The sequence below is a fragment of the Electrona antarctica genome, assembly GCF_951216825.1.
Source record: "Electrona antarctica genome assembly, chromosome: 18".
NCBI lineage: Eukaryota > Metazoa > Chordata > Actinopteri > Myctophiformes > Myctophidae > Electrona > Electrona antarctica.
The window spans coordinates 26,185,339-26,210,346 of record NC_136799.1 but is presented as its reverse complement, the minus strand read 5'-3'; the positions used below and the strand labels follow the sequence as shown (position 1 = coordinate 26,210,346).

The window sequence follows — 25,008 nt, the reverse complement described above, 5'->3', positions numbered from 1 at the left end:
TAAGTTATATGCTTCATTAGTTCATTCACTTGACAAATAAGGTAGGCTACTTAGACTTAAAAATCGTTTATTTTGTTTCAATAAGTTAGTCACATTCTGATTGATAATACATGTCAATTCACAGCAGGATACACGTTTTTTAGTTAAAATTAAAAGTTCTCATTCAGAATAGAAACAAATATGGAGATAAGAATGAATAGGCTATACAATCTTATTGATATTATATGAATAACACACATATTAACAGATTCTTACAACATCAAATATAACATAGCCTACTCTTTTGAACTGAGGTACAATAGTTGATAGCCGGCCTAGAGATAAACTGTTAATTTAAATATGAGACACACACACACACGCACGCACGTGCGCACACACACACACACACACGCACGCACACACACGCACACGCACATGCACATGCACAATCACAATTAACAAGCACAAGTTCATTTCTTCTAATGAGTTTTTAGTCTGAACACCTTGGACAGAGCTGCTTTGGCACTAGAGTAAATCAAGTAAGATTCCCCTTCGGAGGTGAAAAACTCCCAGTCGCTACATCCAATGGTTGGGAGCCAGTGAACAGGAACAAATCCTTCATATCCCTGCCACCTGACAATAGAAAATAGATGGTTCCCATAAATCAAAGCCATACATGTATTTTTGGCTTTTTCATTGATACCCTAAAATAGATCATTGTTCTGTTCCTGTTGGGCTTTCATGAGTCTGGTCTCCAGAATGAAAAGAAAATCCACTAAAATGTGGTGGCGGGCAAAACAGAACTCCTTGCTTAAAAGTAGGGATGCACGATTAATCGGTAGCATAATCAAAAAATCATAATCAAAAAATGCCATATCGGTATCGGAACGGTCTCAAAATAATACAGATTATATAATCGGTTTTCACCAACAAAACAAATTAAAATTAAAAAATAATTCTACATTTAATTTGTGTACTCATCTCATTCAGTAGTCATTCAGTTGTGAAAACAGACACATGGAAAAGAGTATATACTGTTTATTTATTGATTGAATACTTTTTTAACAGGCTTTGGGCCAAGACCCTAGGCCCTAGGGCCTAGGCTTGTTTTCATTCAGAATCGGTATCGGCACACATGACCCTGCAAATAATCGGAGATCGGATATCGGTCATAATTTCATAATCGTGCACCCCTACTTAAAAGTCTATACAACATTGCCTCAATGTACTGTACATGTATACCAGTGGTTCTCAAACTTATTGCAAAAGAACGCACACAGTGCAACTCATGTCCATTTAAAATTTAAATAAACATATATAGAGTGTCTAAAGTGGTTAAACTGGTGAAGTGATATTGATAAATTCCAAATACAAGTATTCTGTGGCACCCCTGGACTTGCGTCACAGCACCCCTTTTGAGAAACCCTGATGTATACAACCATAATATAAGGCTTTCAGTCTACTGTTTCACATTAGGGATAGTTATTTGATGTTATGTGTGTCGTACCTGTACAAAATGCTGTTTAAAGAGTAGGATTCCCCATCAAAGGAATTGGCCACAACCAAGAAATGCTCCTCCTCCAGGCTGAAGAATTCCCAGTCCACTGCACTAGAGAGATAGAGGTGAGATGAGATGAGTGTAGGCAGACATATAAATGATGTAACTACTACAATGAATAAACTGAAGACACTAAAGTATTCTCCTAGGATGTATAACATACACGTTACATCTGCCACTGCAATGTGTGTGTGTGTGTGTGTGTGTGTGTGTGTGTGTGTGTGTGTGTGTGTGTGTGCGTGCGTGCGTGCATGCGTGCGTGCGTGCACACCATACAGTCTATGATGTACACTTGGATTACAGTATATGGCTGGTGAAATTGTACCTGTAGGTGACAATGTCCTGGAAGCGGACAAACATCTGTCCATTCATATCCAGCTCATAGATGGTAGAATTTATGGCATATCGACTCTGCCCATTACCATGGAGTCTGTCTCCATTGGCAACGACCAAGAAGACTCTGTTGCCAATTTGGAACATCTCCCAGTCCGTGGCACAGAATGTCTATTTGAAGAAGAGAGAAAATATATACTGTGTGTACATATATACATACATATGTGTGTATATATACACACACACACACACACACACACACACACACACACACACACACACACACACCATATAATGTTTGTGTATACATAGAGGTGTGATAGTATTAGTTAGTATTTAGTAGTTTGAACCGTGTATGTCGGACATGCTTGAATGTGCAGCAGCATAGAAAGTGCAAAATGAGTTAAACTGTCAGACTTCTGCATTTTCAGAAGGTTCAGTTTTTAATGATTTCAGATGATTCATAGCCTTATCGCCTCAAGGTGTTCATGCAAGTCTCATATCCAACTATGGAGTTCCCCTGAATGTGGCTTTTCATGTGTCTATCAATGTGTCAGCACACTCACCTCAAATGTGGCTACAGTCAAATGTGTGATTCACTATCAGTTACATGTCAAAGCTCTATCTCTCAACCAAATAAAAGCTAAACCACATGCTCTATTTTTGGACTGTCTGAAATCCACTTTCGCACCCCCTTCCTCTGCCTTTTTTCTTTATCTGTCTGTCTCTCTCTCTGTCTCTCTCTCACACACTCACGTACACACACACACACGCACGCACGCACGCACGCACGCACGCACGCACGCACGCACACACGCACGCACGCACACACACTTTTATCTATCCCCATCTTTTATTCCCTTCCTTCTTCTTGCACAGACAAGCTGGTTGTTCATACTCATCTCTAAGATAAGGATCTTATCAAAGGAAACTGAAGCTCTTGAACACATCAATGGAATGCAAATCCTCCAGCAGAACGCAACATTATGGATTAACATCCCACACATACTTCTAAATCTTCTATTATTGTCTATGAATCACCACTAGCTATTATTAAGACTCACAACTATCGTCTGGAACTTTTGACCTTTTTACTCACCCAATTTGACCCCTACAATTTGGTACTCTATTCTATAAGCATAATCAATAGTTATATTTTCTGCCCACCACACACCTTAATTGACTGAAACACTTGGAAGCTTCCATTGACCCACACATAGATGACAGAGTCTAGATGAGTGGTCACTCCATCAAAGGCATTCGCAACCACCAGGAAATGGTATGGTCCAACAGTGAAGAATTCCCAGTCATAGGCCCCTGAGGTCTGCAGCATCTGATGAACCTCAAAATACCTTGTTCCTCTGTTCCACGTATATACCACGCTGTCTATGGTGTGATTATTGTCACCTGAAGGACCAATTATGGAATAGAGAATAGAAAACAGGGTGAGATAATTCAGGAATTGGGGAATTGAATAGTTGTTTGATCATTAATGAATATTTGCACAAGAGAGATCGATAAATATAACTGTGTTTTTGCCTTGTCTGTGATTGGCCACAACGAGGTAGGCATGTCCGTTGATGTCAAAGGCTTCCCAATCCCGTGCACAGTGGGTCTGCAGGGTTTGGTATCGCACAAAACGTTTTCTCCTCTTGCTCCACTTGTAAATCACAGAGAACTCTTTGTCACCTTCCTTTTCTGATCCTCCTCCAGAGTTAGATACCACTAGAAACATCTAGATTAGAATATAGAATACATACAATATTAATAGTATATATACACCTTGTCTTTTAAATGAGGACCACACTGGAAATAGGTTTCTGAAACTTTATTGTGTTATCCTTGATTGTCTCCACCAGCCGAAGGCATGGGGAGAGTATGTTTTGCACTCCGTCCTTGTGTCCGTCCGTCCGTTACCAGCTAATCCCCGGCACCGTTAACCCAAAATTTGCACACACACTCCTTAGATGCCAACGATGAACCTCTGCCCCAAATTCTACACGGCCTGTTATAGCACCACCAGGAGGCCGACTTTTTTTGTAAAACAATTTTTTTATATTAGGCTACTCCTCCAGATTGTGTCCAAAAATCCCACACATCGTTACTTTATAGTCATGTGCTCAAGACGGATCTATCCGATATTTCATATTCCATACTAATTGACTAACATTGGCTTCCGAAGTTTGCAGGATTGGCCCGTTTAGAACAAAAAGCCTCAAATCATGAGCGCAGCGTGCAATTTACACTTTCCTACTAGGCTGAGGAATAAATCCCACCCTTTTCACATTGGCCTGTTATAGCGCTATCAACAGGTGGATTTTAGCAAAACACATTTTTGGAACAAAGTTCCTCAAATCATCCATCAAAGACATGGCACCCTTTTCACATTGGCCTATTATAGCGCCACCAGGAGGCCACAATAACCTGACCTGGCCAGGTGGAGGTCTGTCTGTACCCCAAGGGGCACTTTTTCTAGTTCATTTTTAATTCATGCATGACTGTTGGCTGTGTATTATGAGTAAAGTGACTAATGATTAAATAAGTGTGTATGTTGGACAGTTTCTATTTTAAGAAAAGTGGAAAAGTAGGAGATTTCATGGACAGGATCTCAAGGTTCAGTCTTGAAGGGGAGGGTCTACAGCTTGGTGAGCAGATTGTATCACTGCTTTCATCAGTCTGTGACCCCAGTTATCACTGTATCGGTTCGTATACAAGTGTGAAGAGGCTGGGATGAGGATCAGCATCTCTAAATCTGCGGCCATGGTTCTCAGCAGGAAACTCCGGGTAGGGAATGAGACCGTACCCCATATGAGGGGGCCTTGTTTGGGTCTTGTTCAAAAGTGAGTGCAGGACGGAGCAGGAGATTAGCCGGACAATCTAAGCAGCAGGAGTGGTGTTGCATTCGCTGTTCTGCACTGTTGTGATGAAAAGAGACCCTAGTCACCAGTTATGGGGTAGACCCAGGACCAAGGGAGATTATATCTCCATACTAGCTTTGGAATGCCTCGGGATAACCCTTTAGAAGAAATTCTCTGCTGGAAATGTTGCCTCCATGACCCGACTGGATGGATGGATGGATGGATGGATGGATGGATGGATGGACAAACGGACAGACAGATGGATCGTTGGATGGATGGAAATCACTTTTTATGTCAATAAGTAAACTTGAATTTGAATTCTGAAAAATCTTTTCTTTCTACTCTCGTATAAGGAGGAGAGTGCAGAGAGACAGGAAACCAAGGGCAAAGAGAGAGGATACCTTCCATATATGACAGGAGTGGGACCCCATCCCATTTCTGTTTTACCACCAATTTCATTCATACCTTCTTGCCCATGCGGAAGTGTCTCCAAGCCAGTGCTCCATAAGTGCTGATATTCTGGTACAGTTGGAAGCCAGAGTGGCTCCATACATAGATGGCAGAGCCAGAGGTTGGAGAACGGTGAGCCATGGCAGCCATCAGACCCATACCAGGTACCTGGAACACCTGAACAAGGGATGTGAACAAGCTTGTGATGGTTCTTATACTTTATAAGATTGTATGTGACACATAATATGTACATTTCTATTTGGACTGAAGAGCTGCACCCATTTTGATATGAACAATATAATTAGGATCTGTTGAAAATAGAACATATTATCACTTTTGGATGGAAACCGTGTATAGTATGTCCAAAACCAATACAAAGAAATAAAAATTAAATTAAATGTTTATAAAAACCCACAGACTAAACCACTTTCAACCCGGAGTCCTTATTTTTGAGCCTGTTATGATGGGCAAATATTTTCAATGTCTTTCAAAAATCTTCAAAAAAAGCTGATTTACAAGCTCACAACGTGACCACATCGATGTGATGTGCAGTGAGCTTGTAGATCATCTATTTGTGCGACTTTTGCACAACACTGTCATGTGACAAAGTATAGAATAGGCCATACATTTACAGAAAACTATGTGAAAAGTTGAAATATGAAGACACAAGGTTTATGCTTGAAAGGGGATTGAAAATTAGCATCCCACGCCAGGTCTTATCCCAATCACAGTTATTAATTAACTTTCAATAATGAAAACACCATCCTAATAAAGGCTTTCTAACTTTTTCACCAGAAGAGTGCCTTGATCTTTTTCCTTTTTTTGCAAGAGCACCTATACCTTTTTACTTTTTTGGACAATTTATTTATGCCTAAAATAAATTGTAAATTGTACTTTGATACCTCAACATCATTCGTCTCTGAACTGGTGGTAAGGACCTGATGCTCCAAGACATAGTCCAGCCGCTTATGTTCTAATTGGGGAGATTGAGTATGGAAGTAAGAATGTTGTAATGTTAAAGAAAAACATATTTCATGCAAATTAGCTGGTAAATCTTTTAGCAAACTATGGAGAATTTATTTAATCAATCTTTACTGCTCCAACAAAATGTGACAGTTAAAGTATCAGATGAACATTCCCCTGCAAATATTTGTCATTTTGAATAGATATTTGGTCATGGGTGGGTGGCTGGTTGATCGCTGATCTCAATTTGGTTCTCACCTTCCAGCATAGGGATCCAGGATGTACCATCACATAGGTAAAGACCTTTTCTGACAGGGTTGAACCACAACTTGCCATGTAGTGTCTCTGTGCACACACGATCCAACCCCACCGATATTTGGACTTCAGCCTCTGACATCATGATAGACACAGACAGACAGACAGACAGACAGACAGGTATGCAGGCATAAAGTCAAGTAGACAGACAGAAATAAAAAGACGTGGACACAGACGTCAGATGGGCAGAGACATGAGCTGAATGTCCCATGTTTCATTGCATTGAGTTGTAAGTGTAAATTCAGGTTACCATATGAAGGCAGGTTGATGCCAACTTCCTTCTCAGTGACAGTGAGGTCTGAGAGAAGTGGTGGTACTGACAACTCCGTCAGCCTGGGATTGGAAGACGGACACACGTGAGGGGTGGCATCACAACCTGGCACTAGCACCAACTGCCGAATTAGACCCTGTATAGCGATGCAATAGATATTAATGGACAATTGGACATGTCATCTATTTAGAATGAAAGACATCATGGTACAGTGTTTTACAGACACTGTGTAGATTCTACTACTATGTCTGTGTGTGTGTGTGTGTGTGTGTGTGTGTGTGTGTGTGTGTGTGTGTGTGTGTGTGTGTGTGTGTGTGTGTGTGTGTGTGTGTGTGTGTGTGTGTGTGTGTGTGTGTGTGTGTGTGTGTGTGTGCGTGCGTGCGTGCGTGCGTGCGTGCGTGCGTGCGTGCGTGCGTGCGTGCGTGCGTGCGTGCGTGCGTGCGTGCATTCTTACTGAAAAAAGGCCTTTCCATCTCCCACGGCTGCCAATGTGGAACCTTGCTCCCTGAATGCTCAGGTCAGAGGGGAATGTCCTAGAAGCAGCCCTGTCCACCAAACGTATCATTAGGCTACTTCAAAATTGTTTAGGTGAGTGCCTGCTCTTTCAAATTAGTCAATAGCCTCATTATAGCTTCTATAGCGACAATAGCTTCCTCCACTGTTCTGTTTGTACATATGAGAGGCTAAGAAGAGTGTTATTACAGTATATTGATTACATGGTGCAAGGGCAATACCGGCTTCCAAAAGCCAGAGGGTGTTTCTACCATACCACCAACACCATCTATCAAATACTGTCAAGCCAAAATTACAAGCCTATAGGCTATAAGTAGATTTGGATCTGTGCCATCGCCCTGTGATGAAAGATCCACTAACCCTCAAGGGAAACGGCAGGTTGAAGATGGTACAGCAGGTCTAAGATATTACGTATGGTTTATGAAACAGAGGCACACGAAAAGCCAGAAGAAATCAATACTGAGAGACAACGTGGAAGTTATGATGACTCAGGACAAGGTTAGATGAACAGCAGTAAGAGGTGGTATACGGGATATCAAGGAACTCACATTTCCAGCGGTGAGTTGCAGTCCACTGTGAGCCTGGCATGGCTGTCCTCAATGGCAAGGACCAGCGTGTGCCAGTGGTTATCGGCCAATCGCAGACCTCGAAATACCCATCGCTCTATGACCCCTGTGTGATCTTTAAAGAGAATGTGCAAGCGTTTTTTCGAGAACCTCAGGCCCAGGAGCAGCCGTCCCCTATCCTTATCCTTCTCTCCCTGGCCTGCATCCTTACTCTCTCCATTCCAGTCTCCTTCATTTTCGGACTCCTTCTCTTTGTTCCTGTTCCATTGCTCCTCTTGATGTTTCTCCTCTGAAGTTCCGCTCTCCTCTGCTTTTTGTTCCACCACAGAAAAGATGTATTCATTTTTCTGCGAGAAACAAGACATTAGATGATAGGACAAAAGAGGCCTTAAAACCATCGGAATAACTGAAAGGTTTGATGCAATTTATCCTTACATTGGACGCAATGCGAGTGACCTTCAGGGTCACCACAATAGAGAACTCTTGGGGGAAGAGATCATAGTTGACCAGGATTTGAGAGGAAGGGAAGCTCAGGAAAGTGTGAGGGCGAGAGAAATGTACCCCCCTCACCCCTCCGACCTGCATTATATGCACCCCTGGCACGGCTTTGGAGGCATCTCTCGGGAGGACATGGGACAAAAGGTCCAGTGGGAGAAGATCTGGAAGGCCATTAATCAAAAGAAGAGAAGAGAAGAGAAGAGAAGAGAAGAGAAGAGAAGAGAAGAGAAGAGAAGAGAAGAGAAGAGAAGAGAAGAGAAGAGAAGAGAAGAGAAGAGAAGTGAAGTGAAGTTATGGTCAGAAAGATGGATGTTTTATTTTACAACTCAATCCACACATTCCACAGTACATGGATACATCCACACATCATAATACATGAAAATTGCAACTACAATTAATAAACAAGTAAATAACCAAGTTAGAATAGTCACATCCTTTAGTGCTGGACTGCCCTGGCATGCGATCTGAGAAATAGCCCTGGGTGGTGGCGGGGCTGCAATAAGGAGTTGATTGGGGTTATTAAGGAGGCCCCCTATTTGTAACAAAGAAGCAATAGTGTAGATTCAGAAACTCAGATTTAAAGTGATCATCAGACACTTCTTACCCTGTTGGTGTTATTTGCATAGATGTTTTTTGTTGAATTCTACAGTATGTCTGGTAGGCTGATACCTGTATATTTGAACGACTGTTGCGCATACAGTACACCTGCATACACCCACACATACAGTAGTAGCCTATAATGTAAACACACTCGTGTAATTGACGTTATCCAAAGGAATGTTACCCCCTCAGGGCTTTCCAAGGTTCTAGATGAAACCATAAACCATTCATTAAACCATCATTAACCCGACATGAGCAACCTTAAAATGTGTGTGTGTGTGTGTGTGTGTGTGTGTGTGTGTGTGTGTGTGTGTGTGTGTGTGTGTGTGTGTGTGTGTGTGTGTGTGTGTGTGTGTGTGTGTGTGTGTGTGTGTGTCTATCTGGGATAGAACAAACAGACAGACAGACAGACAGACAGACAGACAGACAGACAGACAGACAGACAGACAGACAGACAGACAGACAGACAGAGAAACTGGGATAGAATAGAATACAATTCTGTAGTGTTCATTTATACATACTGTAACTTTGAGGGTGTACAAATGTAACCAAATACTTTTGGTACGGTTACATTACATTTTGTACACTCTTAACACTCAGCATTTCACAGTGTAATACTAATAATAGATTAATACCTGTACAGTGTCTCCATGTTTCTCTGGCCGTATCTGTGAGCCTTGACCCCAGGAGAAGAAGCAGCACCAACGTCACCGATGACATCACAGCCAATCACAAACTGCCTTTTTGATGCAGATACCAACTAGCCAGCCCTCATGCCTCCATATCAAAGTGATCTCGTTGTTTTCTGTCAATCTCTCTCTCTCTCTCTCTCTCTCTCTGAGTCTTTAGGAAAGGTACACGGTAGAGGTATCCTTGAACCAGAGTGTGACCATAAGTAGCTTCCAATTCACCAAATCCAGAAAAGAAACTCCAGACAAGTAACTCACCAAAGCGTCAAACTTGAGTTATTTTTCACCTACTGCAGACAGATTCTCAGATAGCGGTCAAGGCAGACAGGCAAAATCCCAGATCAACTGTGCTTAGAGAGGAATCCATTTGTCTGTGTGAAGAATCCCCCGTACACACACACCCCCTTTTAAATACCGGAGCCATGCAAATCATTAAAGTGGCCTGTCAATCATCCCTCCCACACCAGTCCTGCCAGAGGGGATGTAGAGCAGCTCTACGGTGTGTGTGTGTGTGTGTGTGTGTGTGTGTGTGTGTGTGTGTGTGTGTGTGTGTGTGTGTGTGTGTGTGTGTGTGTGTGTGTGTGTGTGTGTGTGTGTGTGTGTGTGTGTGTGTGTGTGTGCACATGTGTGCTTCTGTTTTGTAGATGTTTTATATCATATAGACAAAGAAATACACAGATCCAACACTGACACACATTTAGGTATGTCACTTCTTACCCAAATAATGATGGGACTTCAACCCATCAAAAGCACTATGTATTCCCTGTTGCAGCTACACCCCCCTGTTAGTGTTGGCCTGGGGAGGGAGTAGACAACAAATGGTCAATTCTATGACTCACAGTCACTGGAAGCCAGTGAGATCCTCAAACTGTGTGAGAAGCTTTCTTAGTTCTAGTTAGAACTCTAGCAGCTGCATTCTGACTAAGCGGTCTGATAGCAAACCATTACAAAAGGACCATTACATTAGTCTAACCAGCCGTTATAACCAGCCGTTATATTCCAATAGTTTACATTAGACTGTAACCTATGGCGATACAAGTAATTGTTTTGTTTTTTGTAATAGTCCGGCAGTCGAGGTGGGAAATTTGGTATATAGTCTTTTTTATTGGCCTAAAATATTGTCTATATACATATATTCATGAATCCACTTGCTGACCGGCCGTCGGTATTGGTCAAAATTGTTTATAGGGTTTTCTTGTGACCCTACCCATAACATCCTATGGCAGGCAATAATGTCAAACCTGTCGAACTTTCCTTTTGCTTTAAGTAGCGCATGTAACATGTCAAACTAGGGGGTTTTCATGATTCTGAATCCATTCCAAGCATTAGTTTTGCACAAAATACACTTCTTGGGCTAAAAACAGCCATAGCCACTTGCCCAAAATGTGCTGATCTCATCACATTTGTGCTGACCTCATCACATTTGTCATGACGTCTATGGCCGTTTTTAGCCCAAGGAGTGTTTTTGTGCAAAACTAATGCACAAAAATGGACAATAATGGATTCAGAATGTCACATGCTACTTAAAGCATAAGGAAAGTTGTTAATGAAAAACAAAATTTCCCAATAGTGACAGCCGGTCAGCAAGTGGATTCATGAATGTATGTATAGACAATATTTTAGGCCAATAAAAAAGACTATATACCAAATTTCCCACTTTAAACAAAAGAAGCCTGTCAACTGCCGAACTATAAGGTTTCCCATGTCTTTCATGATTCGGAATCCATTGGAAGCATTTGTTTTGCACAAAAAACACTCCTTGGGCCATAGCCGTAATCACAAATGTGTTTTTCATGCAAAAGAAAAGAAAGAAAAATGCTTGCAATGGATTAAATTTTGCCTGCATATAGGTTGTTAATGGTACTCCAACTTTCAGCAACTGTCACAGATTCTCCTAGCGACACTGAATTTAAATCTTTGTGAGATGTGTTACTAGATACCTTTACAAACACATTGGTGAAGACATATTGGTAAGGAACATTCCCAGATTGTATTAATATCCCCTGACTACCAAACGACTTCTACTTTGCCCAAGGTTGTATAACCTTTGGCACAGCTTCAGCCATCCGGGAGATCATTTTTATGTACAAGTCGCATAACTCGGTAACATTCAGGATCGATTACAGAGCGACCATCATTGAGGCAACTGTTAACTGTTGGTGTTTGTTATGTTTACCATAACCTTGTACACATTGTTGTATATTCAAAGGAGGTATGTTGAGCACAAACATCTAGAGCCACTAGAAAAGATAAACGCATTAACAGCATTAACAGCAAGTTAAACCTCTCAGGCCAAAGAGCAGGGCCGGTTCACAAAACAGAAGAATCCCATAAGCATTCAAAACAAAATTCAATGAACAGAAGACAAGCTCAACTCCTCCGTAATTTACCTTGTTAAAAAAAAACAACAGGGATGCAAAGTGGCTAATATTACAGTCCTTCCACCCTTTTCCACAGGGCTTCTGCAAGCATTTTCATGAAACTTCTCAAGTTTCATCGTTTTGTTCAACTGATAAGCATCTGAGTTATAATTGCTACAAAAAAATAAACAATGACATTATAATAATAATAATTTTACAATGACAGTAATAACAAGAAATGTAAGTAATGAACACAGTCCTGTACAGTCAGGCTTGTCCTCTGATTGGCCACAGCCAAAGTTTTCTTTTTCCATTTCCAAAGATGATTGGTTGATCACTGAAAGAACATTTCAGAGTGGTAGCATGTCCGACTGAATTGTCATGAATATTCACAATTTTAAACTTTATGCTGTTGTTGTAGCCAGTGTGGACTATATCCATCATATCATCATCATATATCATCATCATATCAGGACTATTAGCCTAATGGACTGGACCTACAGTATGTGTAGTTTTGTCCATTTTCATGCATAGGAAGGCAGATTTTATGACAGAAGAATAATAATAGCAAATATAGCTGCAGGCAGCGATAAGGCGGGACCAAGAAAGAAGACAATACGCAATAAGAACAATATGCACAAATAAGAATCATGGGCTGAGTTGTCGGTACCCGGATTTGAACACACAACCTTGTGCTCCAAAGACTAGAGCTCTACCAACTGAGCTATGCAGACAGTCAGTTATCTCATTGTAAACAGTAACATCATTCAGTGTGTTCGCTGTTCATGTTTTCACTTACAAACTTCTCTTCAACTGGGATTTCAGTTAATGGTCCATAGATTGTGTGTAGAAATATTCATGCAGAAAATCAGGTATAAGCATTCTTCAAACTGCTCAAAATAGCGGAAAATCTGAGCATGAGTTATGCCTGTTCAAAGGTTTCATTTTCAAAAGGTTGCTATAGCGCCCCCCTTTGGCCAATTGGAGTAAGACTGCTTTCAGTGCGACTTGGCATGACCCTCTACTATACTGTAAAGTGACATAAGCATATGACGCTGCATGTATGTATTAGGGCCAGGAGAAGAATCTTCACAAAACAGCAATTTTCATTGGCTCATAAAAACTTAATTTTTTTCACTTAAAGGAGCATTCAGTGATTTGGATGATTTGGAAAAAAACCCGGTCCGACCCGGTAACAAGATGTACACATGCACGCACTACAGTGGGGGGTCACGCGACAGACCCACAACACACACACACCAAGGCCTGCCCCTGCTCGATCATGATTGGCGGAAGGCCCCTTTCTATCCTGATTGGATGAAGGCTGAGCCACCTAGCCAAAAACGAAACCTACGGTTTTTGACCCCCAGGGGTTAACTGGGGACAGGGAGGGACTCCTTATATGGTCAGCACACTCTTTAGTAGGGAGGATTCTCACAACAAAACAAAACAAGAAGTGATATTTGAATTAAGTGAAATCACTGAATATACCTTTAAAAAAAATGGACTACGATTTTTTTTGTCTGTATAGATTCACTTGTAGAGGTTTTCGTGCATTTTGCCCCCGATTACATAAGCAGACGTTTCAGGACCTGGATGTGATGTATTGACAGTATAAGCTAAGCTCACCATGACCATTTTAAATACAGAATGGGACAAATAAGTAACTGACTGCTCCCGACCGTAAAGCATTGCTTCAACACAGCACAGCAACCATCTCTCCATTCCTAGACAGTTTTGGCGGCAGTATGGCCTTACCTCAGTAAGGGGGGGTTGTAATAGAGGTCATCCTATACAGAGGGGTCTTCACTCAACCGCTTGGCCATGATGTCCCACTGCGGGGTCAAGCCTTTGGATTTAGTACCTACACAATATGGAGGACACAAGTCAGAGGTTTTAGTTTGGGATGGCTGCAGCCCTGACAATGACTGGTAGTAATAGTCAGCTCTTCATGTGACCACCGCGCTCTGACTGGTGCGTTACCCGTTCAAATCATATCATATAAATAAAGGTAATAGGTCGCACACACCAAGACTGCATTTCAATAATATATTCTTGCATTCTCGCATGACAGGAGAACAAACATTTCGGCTATCCAGCCTTCAAGGCCTTCATCAGTAGTAATAATGATGGAAATTCAGCTGCATTCATACTGACGAATGGAAACGATTATGCAAAATAATTGCGATTAGCGCAAATAATTGTGATATGATGATAATGTAATAGTTGCATTCCAGTAACAAGATCCACTGGCTTTCAGATGCAGATCTCTGGGATTGCAACCCATTCACAAGAAATATGTGAATGCATAAACTTTCAACAATAATTTATCTTCTATGCTGCTATTGCAGCCTCTACAGTCCATTAGTGTACATACAGTATAGTTTTGAGCTTCTTTTCGCTTACTTTATATTCCAAGATAAAAAAATAACAGTAAATAAATCATTGACAAAAAAGATTTTATATCAAAGAAAATGTATTCTGCCATCTGGTGGCACTATAAAGTACTGCTTTCAATACTGCTGTATTCTATTAGAGCCCAGGCAGCACAAAGCACATCAAAATATAGTAAAAGAATGCACGCACGCACGCACGCACACACACACTTGGGGTCATTAAAAGTGTGTACTGTGTGTACTGCGCTCACAATCTCTTCTGATTTAAACAGTGTTTAGCTTATCCCATTTGAAAAGGAAGGGATGTCCTCACACTGTTTCACTGCTCCCAGGAAAATTCTTTATTTCTTGAACAACGTTTTGACCCTTGTGGGTCTTCGTCAGGTATGAGTAGCCTACAAAACATCAAGAGGCCTATTATATACAACAGCATATGGGCAGGTCAACAAGGAACAAGCTCTGTTGCAATGAGGAAAATCAAGCAAGACATGCCCACCGCATCTGAAAGGATGAGGCTGCAATCAGCATGTCAAGCTAAGGACAAACCAGAATGGATTGACACAGCAGCTAAACGTTTTGAGTCTGTCACACAGGAGGAATGTTTGAAACCCACTACACGCACTAAACCAAAAGATAATTCCCCTTTCTGTATTACTAGATACTCTTCTATGGGCTTTGAATTCAGAAGGATCCTACACAAACACTGGCATATCATTCAGACTGATCCTAAACTTAAACAAGTTTTTCAAAGAACCCCCTAAATTGTTTTTTAGACGCTCCCCTAATCTAAGAGACCAACTTGTCCATTCTTACACCCCCCGACTACTAGTCGTACTTTTCTTTCAGACATTCCTCCAGGCAATTACAAATGTTCTAATTGTGCTCAATGCAGCTTCACGTCCAAAAGCAAATGCTCTACACATCCCCACAGTGGCAAAGAGATGGCAATAAGAGGTGCCATCACATGTTCCACCACTTTTGTTGTTTATCTTATCAAATGCCCCTGTGGCTTAGCCTACGTTGGCAAAACTAGCAGAGCCCTTCGCACACGTATCAGTGAACATAGGAGTAATATCAGATGTGGCGACGAGTGAAATCCAGTCGCAGCCCATTTTTTAAAAATGGGACACAATATTTCCTCTTTAAAATACTGGGGCATTGAGAAAGTCGAGAGACCCCCTCGGGGCGGTGACCACAACTCCTACTTCAACGTGAAGCTTTTTATATTTATACTCAACACAATGACTCCTCAAGGGCTGAATGAGGAATTTGATATCAAACCATTTCTGGGTAAATTCTTTCTTTTTATGTTTTATTCTTTTAACTTTTGTGTATACGTGATGAAGACCCACAAGGGTCGAAACGTTGTTCAAGAAATAAAGAATTTTCCTGGGAGCAGTGAAACAGTGTGCAGACATCCCTTCCTTTTCATTGTACGTATATTTTTGACCAGCACCTGTAGAATATCTGGAGATGTGCGTGCTTCCTGTCGGATCCTAGCTTATCCCATTTCCCAGGATTGTTTGGTACTAAAACCCATTCCAATTTAGAATGTAAAGGAAAACGGGTGGAAGGGTTAGGGTTAGATAGACATTCCAGAATTGACAGGTATCAAGAAAGTTTGCAGAACCCCATTTCCCTGCAACTTTAATTACAGCAGAGATCATCATGCAGTGGTCTTTCTATACACACCTGATTCCCGTGTGTTACAATTGGAGGGAAACACTTTGAATGTATTTACTACTAGTTACTACTTACAAAAAAAACAACAGCATGAGAACCAACAATAACGGTAAGTGTAAACTTCATCTATCCACTGTTTACTGTACATACAAAGAAATATGCTACAACTATGCTATGCTATAACTACTATTGCTATTAAGACCAAATTCATCTTTAAATGACATGTGTCTGTCTGTGCACACTGCACAGCTAGCCTCGGAGAACACAGGCGTTTTTTTTGTATTAGTACAGTACTAGATGCCTAAACTACCTAAGCTGGCTCCTTTCCTTTCCAAGTGTGACTGAACTGTTGGTTGTCATGGCTGCCAGTTCCCACCTGAGGTCGTGCGGGAGTTCAGACTGTTCCAGACCATACTGAATAACAGTTAGCTTGCATAACGTCTTCAGGCTAGGACTCAAGTCTAAGATGAACATATCATCAGCGATACCAGTGTATGTGTTCCCTCCAAAGAAGATGAAACAATCTCCCACCATGCAACAGCACATACCAAACATTGGACCCGGGTGTTTCCCTTTGGGTTCAATCTTCTTCCAGGAGAAGGTCTCCGGACTAAATTTCCACCCTTTGGGTTCAATCTTCTTCCAGGAGAAGGTCTCCGGACTAAATTTCCACAGATCATTGAGTTTCTGAAGTGTCTGGGAGCCACCAAATATGTACAGCTCTCCATTGTAGGTAAAGGATGAATGACCAAATCGTCCTTCTGGAAGAAGCTGTGTATAAGGCATGTTCAGCCAGTAGTTAGTCTCCGTGTCAAACACTCTGATGGTGTTGTAGAAAGGGCCAGCGGGAGCCCTTTCGCCCCCAAATACAAAACAAACATCTTTGTTCCAATGATGGTGGCAGAGTGACGTGTTGAAGCAAATGGTGGAGTTCCTCTGGTGTTAATGAAAGACCAGACCATTGTGCTGGTGTCCAACTTGTACATGTCATTAGTGAGTCCAAGAAGGTTGTATCCTCCATGGATAAACATGACCTTCCCCAAGACACAGGCCGAGTGGTACCACATCGCCTTTGGAACAGCTCCAGAAACCCTGCTGAGTTTCAACCATCTGTGGGCGTCCACATCAAATGCATAAAGCACATTGCATAAACCACCACCTCCCCAGATGTAGACTGTATATTCTACCTGCACAGCTGTGTGGCCGTAGCACCAGGATGGAACCTCAAGCTGACCATCTCTATCTCTCACTGGAGGTAACTTCTTCCAGCATAAAGACATTGGGCCCTATTATGCGTGTCTTAAGTACCAGGTCTTATGACTTAACTTAAGACCTGGAGGCGTGGTCAATGCTGTTTGGCCACTCAGAATAGCCAAATGGCATTGATCACGCCTCCAGGTCTTAAGTTAAGTAATAAGACCTGGTACTTAAGACATGCATAATAGGGCCCAATGTCTTTATGCTGGAAGAAGTTACAATTTGTGCAGCTACTCTCGTCTGCGCCTTTTGACTGCACTCTGTTCATTCACACTTACTAGAAATTGTCCCCATTTAAACTGGCAGCCAAAAAAACAGCCTGAATCATATCTGTGCCACATTCAGATTAGAATCCGATTTGTTTAAATAATAAGGCTAATCGGTCACATCGGCTCGTGACAGAGCCCAGGCTCCAGGGACCCCGGCCCAATAATGTACCCACCAGGGGCCCGGCCACAGAGACAGACAGAGCCGGGGACCCTCAGGCTCCAGGGACCCCGGCCCAATAATGTACCCAGGCCGTGGAACCAGGGGCATAATAACTGGGTGGGGCATTCATTTTCAACTTGCATCGTTCCAAGTAGGCCAGTGCCCAACGGGCACTGCTGTAGAGGCTCCAACGCATCAGTTCTGGGTAGGCCAGTACCCAACGGGCGCCGCTGTAGAGGCCCCACAGGCACCGCTCTAGTTTGTAAAAATCGGAATCTGATTTTGGGCACTGGCCTACTTGGAACGATGCAAGTTGGAAATGCATGCCCCACCCAGATATTATATCCGTGTCCCTTTTATGCCCATATATGGAGTACTTTGTCAGGCATGCCCAAATATGGAGTCTATGCAGACATCAGAATGATGTCAGAACAGTTCTTTGTCAGGCATGCCCAAATATGGAGTCTGGCCACACCAGGCACTGCACTCCCTGTGGGGTGTGTAACACGTGTGTCAAATTTGATGTCGGTGGGTCGAGCGGTTCTCGAGTTACGTGTATTACAGACATAGAGTCTTGGTGCATTTATAGTTAGACTATGGGCGTCACTCCAAATGTGGTCAGAGGGGGCGGAGGGCTCTAGGAAGGCGGGCACATAGGTTGGTCCGTCCCTCTATGCCCAGAAAAACATAGGTCTCTTTCAAGCTAGTGCACAGCTAATCTTGGACACTGCTGGACTGATCAGCTTGCAATACCTCAGCACATTTTTCAAATCGGCTCATCGTGGTGCTATACCACAAAACGTGTGTTTTGGCCTGTCAAGTGCCATAGGTCGTACAATCGCATTTTCCCCCATTGGATTTCTTGCTCATGATGCAACTCCCCATATAGGCCATGCTCATTTCTGCCTGACTAGATTTTCCGCCATTTCACTTCGTCTTCGTCACTTTGCTACTACTCCAGATTTGTCCAAAACTCACACCATACCAATCGGTATTATATCTGGAGTGTCTATGTGACAACCAGGTATAGTCTGGTGACCACCGGAGAGACGGGTGGCAGCCGGAATGTAGACGGCAACCGGGTGAGCAGTATGGGTTAGCGCCCCAGCCTGTGTCCTCCGTGAGGAGGAAGCCCGGTGAGGCCTTTGGGAGGGCCATGCAAGCAGCAAGCGGAACCGCAGCACTATGTGTAAAGTTGCCCGAACGGCCAAGGCTCCAAGAATCGACAGTCCAAGAATGTAGATATTTTTTGGTACTTTATTTACCTCAAAACACAGAGTGAACGACCCATGCTGGATTTGACTGTGCAGGCAAAAACAATACTTCCAAAATAAAGGCTTATCGACAATACACTTTCAAATAACAGAAAGAAATTAACACTTGACAACTAAACTAAGGAAAAACAACAAACCAAGAACTTAAGAAACTGAAACAGGCTATGCCTTCCTGGAAGGCCCTGGCAGCTCTCCCTTGGAGTTGTCTACTTTGTTAGTCTCAAGCAACACTGATCATTTTCCACTCAGGATTCTCTCCCAAACATTTCCACAAGCCTCCCTTATATACACCAGGTGAGACCCACCCACAATGATTAGTAATTGGACCAATCTACTCAAACAAGGTAAACCATGACCCATGAGTTAGACCAACTATACAATTACCCATTTCCTTCATAGTCTGAATGTTTTCCAAGGCATCAAATCAAACACAAAACAATTAAGATAGCATTAGGCAACACATAAGTATATGATGCTACACATAGCCACACCTCCAAGGAGCTTGATGACAGTCAATTCATGAAAGCAGCTGTGCAGTGTGCATTTGTAATGTTCCGTTTTACATTGTGGAGTCTTCTAGTGTCTATAGGGCACGGGTTGCGGTTGCCCCGTGACACTATGTCCCTGCGGAACCATTGCCCACCACTCCTGAATGAACTGTCTGGTCTGCTCTACTCCTGGTGAGAGCAGGAGTGGACCTGGTGAGACGTAGGAGGCCCGGACAGGAGACAACCCACAGAGCCTAGTCCCTCCATGCGCCAGAAGTGTACCTCCCAGCCCTGGCAGAGTAGTTCTGGAGTAGTTCCAACGGATTGTGTGCCCCTGGTTTTTCCCTGGTGGGACTGATTGAGGGTAGCTACTGGGACGTAAATCGGGACTTGATCACTCCTGGCTGGGTCGCCTGAGTGAGGGGTATTTTCATCCCATCCATTAAAATGGAGGGGGACCACTTTGGATGACGTCCCGACCAGAAATGACATTGAATGTTTCCCAATCGACGCTCCCATTAGACTGGTGCGATATGCTATCAAACGCGTTATGTTCCATCTTTTGATTAATCTCCGTCCTGGGCGATGAGTGGGATTATTTGATAGGACGGAGACCTCCGTTTTGGCAGGTAAGTGTTAAAAGACGGAAATCAATTATGACCCTTGGCCTTGATTCTTCTTTTGATAGTGTTTTATTGGTTTTAAAGTAATTACCTGTCATTTTTTAGTATGTCTATTGGACACTGCTAGTGTGATGTGTCAGAGTATCTGACACATCACATAGTAGGGTTGAATAAAGGTTTCCTCCTTTTTAACCTGCAAGTGTGCCCGGATCTCCGCTTTGTTCTATAGATGTGTTATCCTGATTGATCCCAGGAGCACCTTTTTACTATTTTTACATTTTGTATACCTGCACACCTCCTGAGCACCTGGTTGCTTCCTTGCCTCTGCCGTGTCAGAGTATCTGTTTAGGAGTGTTTTCTGGTGTACTTTGACATTAATGAAAGAGTACAGAACCTTAGAAAGCCTCAAATACAGTACACAGAAATATCAATAAACATACTCTTCTATCTCACATTTCCTCAGCTGTGTGTGTGTGTATGTCTCACCATCCAGTCCATTGTGCTGCTCATAGGTGCGTTTGCCCAGGATGGTAGGTGAGCTGTTATTGAGGATGGGGGTAGTTGATGGGTGTCAGGCTGCCAGTAGAGATGGAGGGTCCGCGAGGGGGGTCTGGTTTGATGGGGGGGGGGGGTGCTTCTGAGAATCCAAATAGGAAAATGTAATGCAAGACAGAAGAGAGTGGTAGGAGAGAGACCAGGGGGTGGGGCTGAGTTTTAGTGGAAATGCGTTTAGAAAAGAACAAATAAGTTTCAAAACAAGTCAAAAACCACTCAACCAGTGTCCATGGCTCCATGCAAGAGTTGAGATAAATTAACACATGTGCTAAGCAGCCGTCCTTATTTAAAAACATGTCAAGTCACTCAACCAATGTCAAGGAGCAATAATAAATTGGGATAAATTAAATCAAATTTAAACATTTAGGTTAATTGGAAATTAACAGTAAATACCTTTATTAACCCAAGAATGTCAGATGGGGAAAGTTATCCTTAAAGGACCACTTCACCACTTTTCAACCTATCTTCATACAATAGGTCCGCATAAGTAATAATCATGATAAAATGACATTTTGTTCCTACTCAGTCTTAGGTGGGCTGTGGGCAGTTCACAAACCCGTCCACCAGTGACATCATCGATGGGGAATCCAAGCCAATAGAAACTGCAGGCTTTTTAGTCCTGAAAAGTTGCAATGCGAAAATAGAAGCCATCGTTCTGGCGATAATAAAAATCTAAACATTTGAGAGAAATAAATCTGCCTAATGGTGGTCACTGGAGGACAGGTTTCTGAACTGCCCACAGCCTTCCTATGAGACAGACTAAGTAGGGGAAAAAAAATTGTGTCATTTTATCATGATTATTGAGGACCTATTATATGAAGATAGGTTGAAAAGTGGTCCTTTAAGGAATCTCATGGACATTGACAAATTGCAATGAAATTGCACTTAAGAAGCTTGTGACAGGGGACCTGTGTAGCAAACTATATTTATTGTATACAGTAGTAAAAGACAACAAATAATGTACAAATCAGTAGAGAAACATAACATAAGAACTGTGGGTACAGAACAAATATCTCCCCAGCTCAGTGGGTACAACTCTCCCTCCCACAATGCAACAAGAATGAAAACATCACTTCCAAAATGTCAACACAAACTGGACAACCTTGTCACTGCCAGCTAATTAACAAATTAATATTACAAACCAGATCAGTTGTTGAAAAACAAGTTTATTCTTAAAACAGCCCACAATGTTTTTTTTTTGTTTTTTTTACTTCTTTCACCAACAAGTATATTGACATACTATAACCATACAGTATGTAAAAAGAGAAAAAAATCTTTCCCTTATCGGATTCGTACCCCACCCACCCCTTTTCTACTCAGACAAACGCGTGATCAGCCTGGTAGGTACCCACTAACACCTGAAATCCTAAATTTGTTCCACTTATGCTATTCCCACTTAAGTGAAACAAACTAGATTTCACTTAACAAATGAGTCAGGGAGAAGAGGAAGCAAATTACTACTATACACAGAAAGACGCTGCCTCCGTGTTACAATGGCATGACCTTGCTTTGAAGTTGAGAGCTTGTCTTTGGAGTATTGGTCCAGGCCCAACGACAGTTACATCTAGTGTCCATTCTGAAAGTTCTGTACACAAAGCAATAAGTCCCCTGGGTAATATTACATTAATAAAAGGAAAAAAATATATAAAATCTGCAGACCTGTTCAGCAAAAGCACCTAAAAATGCAAAGAGAATTAAAATACAAGACGAAAGTTGCCATGGTCACCGTTCAGAAGTGAACAAACTGCACACGAAATCACATTGAAACGGAAGGATTTCTAATAAGATATAGTTTGAGAAGTGCTCCCGTTTCAAAATATTTCAATGTCAAAAGTGACCATGGCGTGGACCAAATGGCAAAGGCCCGCACTTGACCCGCAATGGATGAAAACTGTGATAACCTACATGATACTATGCTTTGACTGGTAAAGAGAAGCAGAGGACCCACTGACAAACCAGAACAGCTGTGATGCCATTATCCAATTGTAACACAAGATTCTGACAGGAAGTAGCGTCCCGATTGGCCAGCGGAAAGACCTTTGACACGTCCGAAGGTTCAGTCCTGGCTGAGACAGTACATAAACAACTGAGGAGCCCCCACCCCCCGCCCACCTGACACACTGAGAAAAAAAAAAGAAAAAGAAAAAACATAACATGACATCATTAAACAGAAAAATAATAATAATAAAGATAGAGAAGCTCAGAAGAGAAATGGGGAGGAGAGGGATAGTTGAGGTGGCTGGGGGCATGGTCTGAAGGTGGCCATCACTGAGGTGGGAGGGGTTTAGCAGTGCCCGCGGCCGCCTGTCTGCTGCTGGAAAACATCTATGGTGTCTTCATCCTCCATCTCCAGCTGTTGGGACAGGGAAAAATACATAACAAAATTAACTACAATCCATCATTCCTTCCTGTCCCATGCATAATTTCCCCCATACACTTCCAGGAATTCATCAGTATTCCATTGTGGTTTAAATGATAAACATTTCTAACATGCAGACAACAACCCAAGTTACCCAACGCTTGAAAAGCACAGGAGACAGAACAAGGGAGGTATAGGGGAGGACGCTGTAGTGACGGGATTCAGTCCCCACTGCACAATCGTTTGGTACACAACTCATTACATTTATAAGATCAATTCAAACTGAGAACACCGAAATTGAAGAAGCGATTAGCCTCGATTCTTTACTTTAAAGTGAATCTGATTGTGTAAAAATCATTATCCCATACCTGTGCAGGTGTATCCGTCTCATTAATAGGCTGACCATCGAACCGGAACCTGATCTGCCTTATTGAGAGACCCTGCAGGAGAAAGTGAATACATATTATTAACTGCAGGTGTTTCATTGTATGACAAGTACATGAACAGCAAATTAAAGAGCTAAACTGTGCAATATAAGAGCTGGGGGTAAGTTCTTCAGTGGGTACTGCTGATGCAGAGTGACAACTCACCTGTCGTTCGCAGTATGCCTTCATTAGTTTGCTGAGAGGTGTGTGCCTTTTGATTTTAAACTGAACCACCGACCCATCCTGACCTGCAACCTTCAGGTTGATGTGGTCGTTCTCAGTTTTCACTCCCTCCTACGAAAATCAAAACACATCCACAACTGCTCTTAGGTGCTGATTGCACGTTTGAGATATTCCACAAGGCAATGCACTTACACAAAAGTGAATTACAATGACATAATGAAAACACGGCACCTTCTGGTAGAAAAGTAACTGCACTTGATTGCTGATATATTGGTAATAGTGTACGCGTGAATGCATTGTTATGGTGTATGAACAAGCATTGGCTCCGTTTATACAATGTGATCATTAGCCAGGCGTGACTACTACTGATTCTGAACATGATCAATACAACAAAGTAGCTCACATTTGCTAACCTGGTTAGCTAGCATGATTAGCTTCCGGCTAACCGGCTAGCTGCAAACCACCACCAGCCTTGCTTCAGGAGCAATGCTGAATTTTCAATTGCTGCCGGCGATTGGCTAACCTTTTACACTTAGCATTCGTGCCGTTGTTTTTGCATCGTTTTTTAAATAACACCGGCAGCACGACTGTTTCTGTGTTTAATTCGTCATCGTTGTCCCCATCGCGGTGTCGCCGCTGCGGTTGCGGAATTTACTGCGCTGCGGACATAGCGTGGTCCCCTTTCCACAAAGAAAAATGCCGCAAATGACAATCATTGCTTAACTAAGATTTAAGCTGGCAGATTTTGAGTCTGGGGTGTATGCGACCCACTCTCTTCTACGTACTCGCAAAATTGTACAGCGCACGCCTGTATGAGTGGAAATGATGCATATACAGGTAGTCATTCATTTGCGAAACAAACACTGCGCCGATTCTGGGAAACGTGCAAACCAGGCCATTTTAGATTGCACATCTGAATGTTGGCACGAGCTTTGTTTTAATCATCTCGTTAAATGCTACCATCCTTCAATCAATATGTCTTACCTTTGGCTTTTCCTCTGACATGTTGGCTGAATTTCTTGTGTGGTTTTACAGGATACGATGTTATTCGCAAAATATAAATTCTTTTCTGCCGCCTTCTGCCCTCTCTTCTCCTCCAGTGACGGGAACGCGCGCTCAACTCCTGTTGCACTTAGCTGATTGGATCCACGGAGACCACGTGACTGAGTATTCACGGGAGCGCGGAAACGGGAACGCGCACCAATGCAAAACATTCGATCGGAGAACCCATAACCCGCCAAGCGCGGGAGCTTCCTCTTCCCTTCGACTCCGAGGGAACTGTTCTAGTGTGTCGATTGAAATTGTTAAACTACATTTTAAACTACCAGCACTATATTGTGAATCTGAAAAAACGAAATGTTTTTTCTAGGGACAAAGGATGTA

At 42.4% G+C, this 25,008-nt stretch overlaps 2 protein-coding genes across 5 annotated transcripts; both read right to left on the bottom strand.

Moving 5' to 3' along the window:
• Positions 1–124: 124 nt before the first annotated feature.
• Positions 125–20,707, bottom strand: LOC306942274 (thrombospondin-type laminin G domain and EAR repeat-containing protein-like). 3 transcript variants are annotated; one of them, XM_079528081.1, is made up of 14 exons: positions 20,590–20,707; positions 13,712–13,817; positions 8,242–8,465; positions 7,789–8,153; positions 7,182–7,272; positions 6,707–6,863; positions 6,400–6,531; positions 6,081–6,151; positions 5,194–5,355; positions 3,410–3,605; positions 3,045–3,277; positions 1,863–2,041; positions 1,487–1,588; positions 125–612 (listed from the first exon to the last, which is right to left on the bottom strand). In XM_079528081.1, exons 3-14 carry the CDS (start codon positions 8,389–8,391, stop codon positions 459–461), a joined length of 1,992 nt encoding a protein of 663 aa, XP_079384207.1. In that variant the 5' UTR covers positions 8,392–8,465; positions 13,712–13,817; positions 20,590–20,707; the 3' UTR covers positions 125–458. The 3 variants fall into 3 exon arrangements, with proteins under 3 accessions (XP_079384207.1, XP_079384209.1, XP_079384208.1); XM_079528083.1 differs by lacking the exon at positions 20,590–20,707 and adding an exon at positions 14,663–14,733; XM_079528082.1 differs by lacking the exon at positions 20,590–20,707 and adding an exon at positions 14,601–14,713.
• An 856-nt stretch (positions 20,708–21,563) lies between these two features.
• On the bottom strand, positions 21,564–24,771 carry sumo3a (small ubiquitin like modifier 3a). Of its 2 annotated transcripts, XM_079527261.1 has the most exons (4): positions 24,610–24,766; positions 23,608–23,736; positions 23,386–23,457; positions 21,564–23,011 (listed from the first exon to the last, which is right to left on the bottom strand). In XM_079527261.1, the coding sequence occupies exons 1-4, from the start codon at positions 24,628–24,630 to the stop codon at positions 22,943–22,945; spliced, it is 291 nt and encodes a 96-aa protein (XP_079383387.1). In that variant the 5' UTR covers positions 24,631–24,766; the 3' UTR covers positions 21,564–22,942. The 2 variants fall into 2 exon arrangements, with proteins under 2 accessions (XP_079383387.1, XP_079383386.1); XM_079527260.1 differs by having other exon boundaries at positions 23,386–23,736; positions 24,610–24,771.
• Between the last annotated feature and the right edge of the window lie 237 nt (positions 24,772–25,008).

What these genes read in the sequence shown, in the direction of transcription:
- LOC306942274 (XM_079528081.1), bottom strand. Translation starts at nt 8,391, where the DNA reads ATGCAGGTCGGAGGGGTGAGGGGGGTACATTTCTCTCGCCCTCACACT. An exon ending in CATCAACCTGCCTTCATATG is followed by an intron (nt 6,532 to 6,706) that starts GTAACCTGAATT and finishes TCATGATGTCAG; the next exon opens with AGGCTGAAGTCCAAATATCG. An exon ending in CAGAGACGAATGATGTTGAG is followed by an intron (nt 5,356 to 6,080) that starts GTATCAAAGTAC and finishes TCCCTTGTTCAG; the next exon opens with GTGTTCCAGGTACCTGGTAT.
- sumo3a (XM_079527260.1), bottom strand. Translation starts at nt 24,630, where the DNA reads ATGTCAGAGGAAAAGCCAAAG. An exon ending in TGTCAGAGGAAAAGCCAAAG is followed by an intron (nt 23,737 to 24,609) that starts GTAAGACATATT and finishes TGATTTTCGTAG; the next exon opens with GAGGGAGTGAAAACTGAGAA. An exon ending in AGACGGATACACCTGCACAG is followed by an intron (nt 23,012 to 23,385) that starts GTATGGGATAAT and finishes CTGTCCCAACAG; the next exon opens with CTGGAGATGGAGGATGAAGA.